Here is a 10,698-nt window from a genome sequence, read left to right on the forward strand (position 1 = left end):
GCTAGAATTAGACCATGAAACTGAACTATAAGTAGATTGGAAGAATTCAGCAAATAAATCTGCAATTTCGGGATCCGTAGATGCCTCAATAGAGTTTAATGGCGGATGATGGCAATGCTGAAGACTTTCGCTTAGCATTGACAAAGTTATAAAATTGCCTCGGATCCTTTGAAAATTCAAATTTACATCGGTTCAAATACATGGAATAGCAATGACTGTTAAGTACATTAAAATTAGTACGAGCCACCACATATCTTCAAAAATCGGATGGCCTACCCAACTTTTTGTACTTTTTATAGAAGTTTGTTTTTAGGTTTCTAAGTCTTTGCAACTGATTGGTAAACCAAGGTGGCCTGTCTAACTTAGGAGGAAAACTGTCAGGAAAACATTCACTGAAAAAAGAGTTTAGGACACTATAAAATAGTTCCGTAGCACTTTCAATATCCAAGCAATTATATAAATTTGTGCAGTTATATTGTGAAATCAAGTTGTTGAGTTTACTAAAGTCACATTTACGAAAGCATCTACATTTATTTGGAGAAAGTGAAGGAGAGAGGGTATCAACGCTGGGAAGACAAATTGTAAGTTCTAATGTGGGATGATACTGGTCTTCAGGCACAACTAGTGGGTCAATTCTAGATACAGTGACTTCAGACGGATTGTAACGAACTGATTTTGTATGTCTGCTCGCTACGAGATTCGTGCGGCTAGCTCAGAAGATTGTGCGTTCGTCCCACCAAATTTATATGACGTGATTGCCCGTAGATCAGTGAGAAAACAAAGTGTTCAAATGGTAACAGTGGGATTTATTCTCGTGGTATTGGTACAGCGGGTGTGTGGCTATGCTGGCTTCTGTATCTCCTTGTTCTGGTTCCGCCGGCTGCCGGTGCTCCTCCTTCTGGCTTGTCGACGCGTTGACTCGGCCTCCGCTTGGCTCCTGGGTCTCGGGACGCTCGTAGTGGCCGCCTCTGCTTGCTTGCCGACGCGTTGCCTCGGGGTCGCTTGTAGCGCCTTAGACCCGCAGAGAGTTCGGCCTTATGGGCTTAGGGAAGCGTCACCGTTCTCAGACTAGGGTGAACAAGCTTTGCTCTCCAGGCTGACGCCTTTCGAGGCAATACCTGTCCCTTGCTCTGTCCCGGACGGTCCCGCTAGGTTCTTGCTCAGTTCGCGCTGACAGTCAAGGCTGCCGCCTAGCGCAGACGAACGTTCCACCCGGCTTCACCCTAATGCGTGACGTCCGCGACGCTCCTGCGCTCCCCAATGAGCTCCGCGCGGCGATGGTAACGTGGCTGCCGGAAATGTCTGCTGGCGTTGCTGTCGATGTCCTCTGCGCTGTCTTCTGACCAGTATCTCGTTGTTCTGGCGCTCGGGGAGCTGGGCGGTCGCTGCTCGGGAACTTCGCCGGTAATCGCAGGGCTCTCCAGGCTGACGCCTTTCGAAACCACAAATCGATCTACCGCTCGTCCGTCACGCCAGGTCCTGCTTGGTCGGGCAAGGTACGCTGGGTCGCAGACAACTTTCCTCCCCAAGCTTATGGCTCTTCGTCGTAGGACTCTTTTGCTTGTCTCTGACAGACCCGCCGGGCGACTCGCCAGGGTGTGGTCGTGACAAAGTTAGAAAACAAACGCCTTGACTTAGCCGCGTGATGCCTTTCAGAACTCAGCCACCTGTGTCTCAATTCGGAGATTCCTGATGTCCTAATCCCGAACGTCTCGACGTGGCGATCTTGCTCCTTGTATGCTTCCCACGGCGCTGCTTCCGACGACTCGCTTGGTTGTAGCTCCCTCGTAGATTATTTGCTTGACTGACTGTTTATTTGGTACTTTGATTGATCTTTGCCTTTGAGTCCTTGTGATTCCCGCGGCGCTCCCTCGTTGCTCCCTCGATGCTCCCTCGACGCTCTTAACTCCCTTGAGTTTCTACAGCGGGGGTCATCCTCCTCGTAGCAACTTTAAATCTCCCGCGCCGATATTTCCTGTGTTCCCACTGGGACATCGATACTCCTGGGCTATCGATCCCCAGCTCGCTGCTCATTGCTGCGTCTCACTCCTTTCCGTGTCTCCTCCGCCTGGTCACACCATTCGTGCGTGATCGATATTTATTCGCATATCGATACCGACGGTGCGGCGTTGCCACCTGCTCGTTTGCGATATTTCCACCTTGGCCGATATTTCCATTGTCGTGTGCCCATCGATCGCACTATCGTCCAGTGCCAATCGATCGCCTATCGAGGCGCCCCCTTCCCTGGCTCGTGGTGATTTTGCAATTTTTCATGGGTAAGTTCCTTTTACATTTCCTCTACTCCTTCTCATCTTATCCTTCTCTCTCCTTTCGTCCTCTCTCGCCCTTCACTCGTCCTCTATCGGCTGCATCGGACTCCATTTTGGCAGCTCTCGAGAGCGGGTGCGGAGAGGACTTCGCATTCACTTTGCAACCGGGACAGCAGGTAAGTAATTGGCGTTCATTTCTTCTTCCTGGACTAAGACCATTCAACTTACAGGTTGCTGGAGTGGCCCATGCATGCCCCGTTCTTCTTCCAGCCACCCCAATCAAACTCTGGGCCCCGTACCCCTTCTCTTGTTGTTTTGGAAAACCCTTGTGTTGTTTTGTGATTTTTTTTCATTTATTGTGCGAAAACCCGGATGCCCGCGACTCCGAGCCTCACCCGGTATCTCCTCCCGCCATCGCAGACCAGGACGCACCGCCTGCCGCCCTTCCGTCGTGCCGTCGCGACCGCGGGTGCTTCCTCAATGCCCACCGGCCACTCGCTCCTGGCGACCTCGCGCCAACCGCCTTCCTCCGGCGCCGATACCTGCCGCATGAACTGCGGCCGCGGGCGCGTTGATCCGGGCGTCGAATTTTGTCGTTGTAGTGGAGGCCTTTGGGTGGCCGGTGGCTCGGGCCACACCCATGGTCCTTTCTCCGGTGACTCCGCCTCCCCCGTCGTTGCCGTCGTCGCCGGTGTTGGCGGGCCCGTGCTTGGTGTCGGCGGGACCCATGCATCCTGCCGGCTCCTCGTCCGGGGGTCTCGAGGGTTCACCTTCGGTGCCCCCTCCTCCCATATCCTGGGCACCTCCGTCGTCGGTCCTGTCGCGGGCCCCTCGGGCCACGTCCACGTCACCGTCTGCTGCCGCCACCGCATACCCTCGGCCTCGAACGACCGTGTGCTGTGGCTCACGTGCGCGGCCGGCACCTCCGTCCGCACCACCGACGGCTCGTCCGCCCTTGCCTGGTGGACGTCCTCCTCCTCCGGTTGCGGCATCGGCTGCGCGGTCGACTCCTCGCTCGGCGTCTGCTCCTCAGGTCGTCGTGGCTCCGCGTATCGCGGCGTGGGTGGCCGGGCCGGCCTCCACGGCGGCGTGGCCAACGGTGCTCCATCGTCGCCGTCCGTGAGCCACTCCCCCTCGTAGCGGGGAGTGGGTGGCACCTCGGGTAACCACCGCGGAGGGGATGGCGCGCGTGGTTCGTCCTCGTCCTCGTCCCTCGGGCTGCGTTCCTCGGCCGCGTATCTGGGGGTGAGTGGCACCTCCCACGCGTCCTCCACCTGTGCCTCCCACAGCCGCCGCTCTTCTTCTTCCGCCTCTCGCAAGCGGGCATGCCACCGCGCCGCCGCCGCCTCGTGGTCCTGCCGCAGCCGCGCCTGCCTTCTCGCCTCCTCCTCCGTCGACCGTTGCTGCTCCTCGTCCGACGGCTCCCGGTCTCGGAACCGCTTCCGAGACTCCTCGGTGGCCCGACAGACCGCCTCCGAGTGGCTCCTCGGGAGTTCCTCTCCTCCGACGTCCGTCGTCCCGTGCGGTATGCGACCGCCCGCCGCCGCCTTCCGGAGTCGCCACTCTCTCTCCTCGACGGCGGGATCGCCGATCACCTCCACGTCGCTGTCGTCGCTCACCGTGGGTTCCGGTGCGGAGTCCTCGCCTCGAGTCCGCTCCAGGGCCCGCCGCGGAGCTCGGGTAGGCCGGGTCTCCGACCATCCTTGCCCCGGGCGAGGTTCCTGGAGGGCCGCCATCCTCCTGCGTGTTTCGGCTCTGGTGACGCGTGTGCTCATGATGATGTTCTGAATTTTAGTGCTCGACCGTCGCCAGGCTCCCCATACATGAAACCTCGGTTGCGCGCCTTCCTTTTGCCCGATATCGTTATGTCCTTTCTTTGGGCGCTCGCTCTCTTACGGTACAGCTCTCTTTGCTGTACCGTCTTCCCCCTTTCTTCGTAAACCACATGTTGTATTCCCTCAGATCACCGTGGCCCTCTGGATGCTGCGGTGCGTTGTACCTCCCGGTTCCGTAATTGACTTGATCACCTTTGGTGAGTATTCTTGGAAGTTGTCCTTGGGCCTACACCTTGCTTCGGGGCGTTCCTGGTTGGTATCCTTGGTGTCCTTGGGTTATTATTGGGGTATCCTTGAGGTGTCTTTCGAGTCCTATTGGGGTATCCTTAGGTATCCTTGGGGATCGTTGGGCTATCCCTAGTGTATCCTTTGGGTGTCCTTTGGGTACACTTAGAGGTATTGTTGGGGCGTCCTTCGGGTATAGTTTGGGAACACTTAGGGTATCCTTCGGGTATAGTTTGGGCACACTTAGGGTATCCTTCGGGTGTCCTTTGGGTATCCTTTAGAGGTGTTGTTGGGGTGTTCTTTGGGTATATTTCGGTCACACTTAGGGTATCCTTCGGGGTCCTTTGGGTACGTGATGTGCTTTCGGTACTGTTTTGTCGACCTTGTCCGTTTCCTTCCCGCTTGGCCTAAACCCGGATGACTCTGGCAACTGCCCGACGCTGAATCCTGATGCCTTGCGGTTGGATCCCTACATGTTACCCGTGTCTTTGTGTCGTCCTCGTAAGTGTCCCTTCTGCCTGGCGTAAACGCGGATGACTCTGGCCACTGCCCGACGCTGAATCCTGATGCCTTGCGGTTGGATCCCCATCCATCCTTATCCACGTCCTTGTGACCTATCCTTGTAATTATCCTTTCTGCGTGGCGTGTGGATGACTCTCGCTTAGGCCTGACGCTGAATCCTGATGCCTTGTGGTTGGATCCCCATCCATCCTTATCCACGTCCTTGTGACCTATCCTTGTAATTGTCCTTTCTGCGTGGCGTGTGGATGACTCTCGCTTAGGCCTGACGCTGAATCCTGATGCCTCGCGGTTGGATCCCCATCCATCCTTATCCACGTCCTTGTGACCTATCCTTGTAATTGTCCTTTCTGCGTGGCGTGTGGATGACTCTCGCTTAGGCCTGACGCTGAATCCTGATGCCTCGCGGTTGGATCCCCATTCATCCTTATCCACGTCCTTGTGACCTATCCTTGTAATTGTCCTTTCTGCGTGGCGTGTGGATGACTCTCGCTTAGGCCTGACGCTGAATCCTGATGCCTTGTAGACTGGATCAACGTGAAATCCTTATCCATGTCCTTGCGACCTATCCTTATGGTTGATCTTTCTGCGTGGCTTGTGGATGACTCTCGCTTAGGCCTGACGCATAATCCTGTAGCCTCGCAGTCTGGATCGACGTGAAATCCTTATCCATGTCCTTGCGACCTATCCTTATGGTTGATCTTTCTGCGTGGCTTGTGGATGACTCTCGCTTAGGCCTGACGCATAATCCTGTAGCCTCGCAGTCTGGATCAACGTGAAATCCTTCTCCATGTCCTTGTGCTACGCTGACTGTCCTTTCCGTGTGGCGTATTGGTTACATACTGTAACGAACTGATTTTGTATGTCTGCTCGCTACGAGATTCGTGCGGCTAGCTCAGAAGATTGTGTGTTCGTCCCACCAAATTTATATGACGTGATTGACCGTAGATCAGTGAGAAAACAAAGTGTTCAAATGGTAACAGTGGGATTTATTCTCGTGGTATTGGTACAGCGGGTGTGTGGCTATGCTGGTTTCTGTATCTCCTTGTTCTGGTTCCGCCGGCTGCTGGTGCTCCTCCTTCTGGCTTCTCGACGCGTTGACTCGTCCTCCTCTGGATCCTGGGTCTCGGGACGCTCGTAGTGGCCGCCTCTGCTTGCTTGCCGACGCGTTGCCTCGGGGTCGCTTGTAGCGCCTTAGACCCGCAGAGAGTTCGGCCTTGTGGGCTTAGGGAAGCGTCACCGTTCTCAGACTAGGGTGAACAAGCTTTGCTCTCCAGGCTGACGCCTTTCGAGGCAATACCTGTCCCTTGCTCTGTCCCGGACGGTCCCGCTAGGTTCTTGCTCAGTTCGCGCTGACAGTCAAGGCTGCCGCCCGGAGGCTGTCTAGCGGTTCACTTCGCTTTACGCCTAGCGCAGACGAACGTTCCACCCGGCTTCACCCTAATGCGTGACGTCCGCGACGCTCCTGCGCTCCCCAATGAGCTCCGCGCGGCGATGGTAACGTGGCTGCCGGAAATGTCTGCTGGCGTTGCTGTCGATGTCCTCTGCGCTGTCTTCTGACCAAAATCTCGTTGTTCTGGCGCTCGGGGAGCTGGGCGGTCGCTGCTCGGGAACTTCGCCGGTAATCGCAGGGCTCTCCAGGCTGACGCCTTTCGAAACCACAAATCGATCTACCGCTCGTCCGTCACGCCAGGTCCTGCTTGGTCGGGCAAGGTACGCTGGGTCGCAGACAACTTTCCTCCCCAAGCTTACGGCTCTTCGTCGTAGGACTCTTTTGCTTGTCTCTGGCAGACCCGCCGGGCGACTCGCCAGGGTGTGGTCGTGACAAAGTTAGAAAACAAACGCCTTGACTTAGCCGCGTGATGCCTTTCAGAACTCAGCCACCTGTGTCTCAATTCGGAGATTCCTGATGTCCTAATCCCGAACGTCTCGACGTGGCGATCTTGCTCCTTGTATGCTTCCCACGGCGCTGCTTCCGACGACTCGCTTGGTTGTAGCTCCCTCGTAGATTACTTGCTTGACTGACTGTTTATTTGGTACTTTAATTGATCTTGAAGGTTCGAATCCTCGTGATCGACTGATCCAGCTGCCAGCGCTCTGCGGCCTTATATAGGGCCTCCAAGCACCGTTATTTCCCTTTTGCGCACGGCCCGCTGGATCTCTCCACTCTGGGTCCAAAGTTCGTGCCTCTTGGATGACCCACTTGTCCTTTATGTACCGCTTCCAATAGATGTTCCGCCCACTGCTGCCGTTCCGCTGATTCCCGTGCCGCTTGTGGCACGCCTGTGTGCCGCTCCACTGCCGAGATGTGGCACTTCCTCTCCCGGTCCAAAGTTCACGGGAGAGTCCAAAGTCCAGTGGAGTTCCGTTATCCCCTTCTGCATACGGCACTCTTGCTCTGCCCGCGAAGTCTCCATTCTCTCTCGATCTCCATCCTTGGTCTCCAATCTCTCTCGCTCTCCTTCATTGGTCTCCAAACTCTCTCGCTCTCCATCCTTGGTCTCCAATCTCTCTCGCTCTCCTTCATTGGTCTCCAAACTCTCTCGCTCTCCTTCGTTGGTCTCCAAACTCTCTCGATCTCCACCCTTGGTCTCCAAACTCTCTCGTTCTCCCCGCCGCGCCGTTACTACGCGAGCTCGCCGCGTATCTGGTAAGCGGCCGGCCATCTGCTGCTGGTTCTATTTGTGAGGAGTTATTCAACTCCTCACATTCCCCCCTTACTTCGGGAAACATTTAAGACTGGTTTCTACTCTCCGGCGTTTCCTTGCTTATCCTAGCCTTTGAGTCCTTGTGATTCCCGCGGCGCTCCCTCGTTGCTCCCTCGATGCTCCCTCGACGCTCTTAACTCCCTTGAGTTTCTACAGCGGGGGTCATCCGCCTCGTAGCAACTTTAAATCTCCCGCACCGATATTTCCTGTGTTCCCACTGGGACATCGATACTCCTGGGCTATCGATCCCCAGCTCGCTGCTCATTGCTGCGTCTCACTCCTTTCCATGTTTCCTCCGCCTGGTCACACCATTCGTGCGTGATCGATATTTATTCGCATATCGATACCGACGGTGCGGCGTTGCCACCTGCTCGTTTGCGATATTTCCACCTTGGCCGATATTTCCATTGTCGTGTGCCCATCGATCGTACTATCGTCCAGTGCCAATCGATCGCCTATCGAGGCGCCCCTTCCCTGGCTCGTGGTGATTTTGCAACTTTCATACTATGAAATTCATAGGTAAGTTTCTTTTGCATTTCCTTCACTCCTTTTCATCTCATCCTTTCGTCCTCTCTCGCCCTTCACTCGTCCTCTGTTGGCAGCATCTGACTCCACATTGGCAGCTTTTGAGAGCGGTTGCGGAGAGGACTTCGCATTCGCTTCGCAACCAGGACAGCCGGTAAGTATTTATGATGTCTTTCTGCTTCCTCCATTAAGCCCCCTTTAAATTTCAGGTTGCTGGTTCGGCCCATGCATGCCCCGTTCCTTTTCTTGTTTTTAGTCAACTGTTGGTGTGGTGCGTGTTTCTGTTTTTTTTTTGTGACCAGCTGGCTACGGTGTAGATCTGATTCTGCACCGTCCTCCCCTTTTCCTCGGGTAACAATTAGACGAGCTCGTCCGGCGCATTCCGTATAGAATCTCCGGATGCTGCGGTGTATGTCTGGACTGCGCGTCTTGTGTTGCTTGTCTCCTTCCGCGCATACTCTCTTCTACGTTACCCGTATCCTTGTGCCGTATTGTAAGTGTCCCTTCCGCCTGGCGTTATCGCGGATGACTCTGGCAACTGCCCGACGCTGAATCCTGTTGCCTTGCGGTCGGGATCACCATCCATCCCTATCCACGTCCTTGTGCCCTACCCTTATGGTTGACCTTTCTGCGTGGCGTGTGGATGACTCTCGCTTCGGCCTGACGCCTAATCCTGTGGCCTCGCAGTCTGGATCAACGTGTGATCCTTATCCATGTCCTTGTTCTATCCTGATTGTCCTTTCCGTGTGGCGTATGGATGACTCTCTCTTCGGCCTGACGCCTAATCCTGCCGCCTCGTACCCGTTGTTAGACATCTGATGTTTCTGCTGTCTGCTCGTTTACTTGTTGCTTGAGCTCGCCAACGTGAACTGTCCTTTCTTTCTTCGACTGTGTGTGGCGAATTTGGCAGATCACTGGAGAGACGAAATCTACCACCTGGTAAGGGCCATCGTACCTCGGGGCTAGTTTTGCAGCGAATCCTTCTGCCGCTTTGAACAGGTGATGTTCCTTGGCCCACACTATATCGCCCACCGCTGGTGACCACTGTCTCCTTCTCAGATTGTAGTGTCTGGCTTGGTCCTGGGACGCCTTTTCCATATTTCGCCGCACGATCTCGAATACCTCTCTTAGTTTGTTGGCATTTTCCTCAGGGGTCTCCGTAGCTCGTCCGGTTCCTAGGGTTTCCTTATCGTATAGGCTGCTGGGTAGACGTGGTTCCCTTCCCTGGGTAAGAAACGCCGGTGTATGGCCGGTGGATTCCGATGTGCTCGTGTTCACTGCTAGCATAATCTCCGGCCACTTCTCGTCCCAGTTTCTCTGGTCCTGCCCTGCGAACTGGGCAATCATGGTCTTGACCGTTCTGTTTGCTCGTTCGGTGGGATTCTCTTGTGGTGTGTATGGCGCGGTGAATTGTTGACTGATACCCATCTCAGCCAGGAAATTTTTAAATATGCGGCTTGCAAACTGTACTCCATTGTCCGTTATGACCACCTTCGGGGCCCCGTACCTTGCGATTATGCGCTCCCTAAATGCCTTCTTGAGCGACTCTGCCGTCGCACTGCGTAGGGGCACCAGTTCCGTCCATTTCGAAAACCTGTCTATCATGACCAGCAGCATTTGGTTCCCGTGCTTAGATCTTGGTAGGGGTCCAACGAAGTCTGCACATACCGTGGCCCATGGTTCCTCCGGCACTTGGGTCAACATCTTCCCAGCCGCCTGCATCTGATTGGGCTTAAACCGCATGCAAATCTCGCATTTTCGTACGTGGGCTCGGGCGTCTCTATGCATGCCTGGCCAGTAGTATCGGGCTGCCAACCGTGCAATTGTCCTTCGGCTTCCTACGTGTCCCGTGGACGGTGCGTCGTGGTTTTCCCTCAACACTGTTTCTCGTAGCGACTTCGGGACGCACATCTTCCATGACGCGACGTCTTCACTGCCTGCTCGGTGAGGTATGTTTCTGTACAGTGTCTCACCATCCATAACATAGTCCGGGTTGCGGTTGGGTCCTTATCTTTTCGCCCATGTCCTTGATCCAGCTGCACCCTCATGAAGCTGTAGTTGCCGATGCCTCCTTTAAACCTCGTAGTGTTTCCGGTAGTGGTTGTCTTGATAATGCGTCGGCCACCACGTTTAGCTGACCCTTTCTGTACGCTATCTCAAAGTCGTACTGTTGTAGCTCCAGGGCCCATCTGGCGATCCTTCCTGAAGGGCTTTCGATGCTGTTGAGCCACTTCAGGGCCATGTGGTCGGTTACTACCTTAAAGTGGTAACCTTCCAGATATAGCCTGAGCTTCCGGATCGCCCAGACGATCGCCAAGCATTCCTTCTCCGTGTCGAGTAGTTCTTTTCCGCGCCGTTCAGTGTTCGGCTCGAGTAGGAGATTACTCTTTCGCCCTTTTCGGTGTCCTGGGTCAGTATCGCTCCGATGCCGTAGTCGCTGGCGTCTGTTTGCAGGATGAAAGTTCTACTGAAGTCCGGGCATGCTAGCACTGGATCTGCCACGAGTCTTGCCTTAACCTCCTCAAACGCCATCTGGTGCTCTGGTGTCCACTCCCACTTACTGCCTTTGCGTAGCAGGTCGTTCAGGGGTTTGACGATTCTGGAAAAATCTGGTAC

General features: G+C 55.0%; 1 protein-coding gene across 1 annotated transcript; it reads right to left on the reverse strand.

Moving 5' to 3' along the window:
• Positions 1–2,623: 2,623 nt before the first annotated feature.
• LOC139354653 (fibrous sheath CABYR-binding protein-like) lies at positions 2,624–4,006 on the reverse strand. The gene has a single exon (XM_070998899.1). The coding sequence runs from the start codon at positions 4,004–4,006 to the stop codon at positions 2,624–2,626; it is 1,383 nt and encodes a 460-aa protein (XP_070855000.1).
• Positions 4,007–10,698: the final 6,692 nt, after the last annotated feature.

Source organism: Drosophila suzukii, unplaced genomic scaffold, assembly GCF_043229965.1.
Source record: "Drosophila suzukii unplaced genomic scaffold, CBGP_Dsuzu_IsoJpt1.0 scf_12, whole genome shotgun sequence".
NCBI classification, from domain to species: domain Eukaryota; kingdom Metazoa; phylum Arthropoda; class Insecta; order Diptera; family Drosophilidae; genus Drosophila; species Drosophila suzukii.

Coding starts and splice junctions, on each gene's coding strand:
- LOC139354653 (XM_070998899.1), bottom strand. CDS start 4,006: ATGGCGGCCCTCCAGGAACCTCGCCCGGGGCAAGGATGGTCGGAGACC.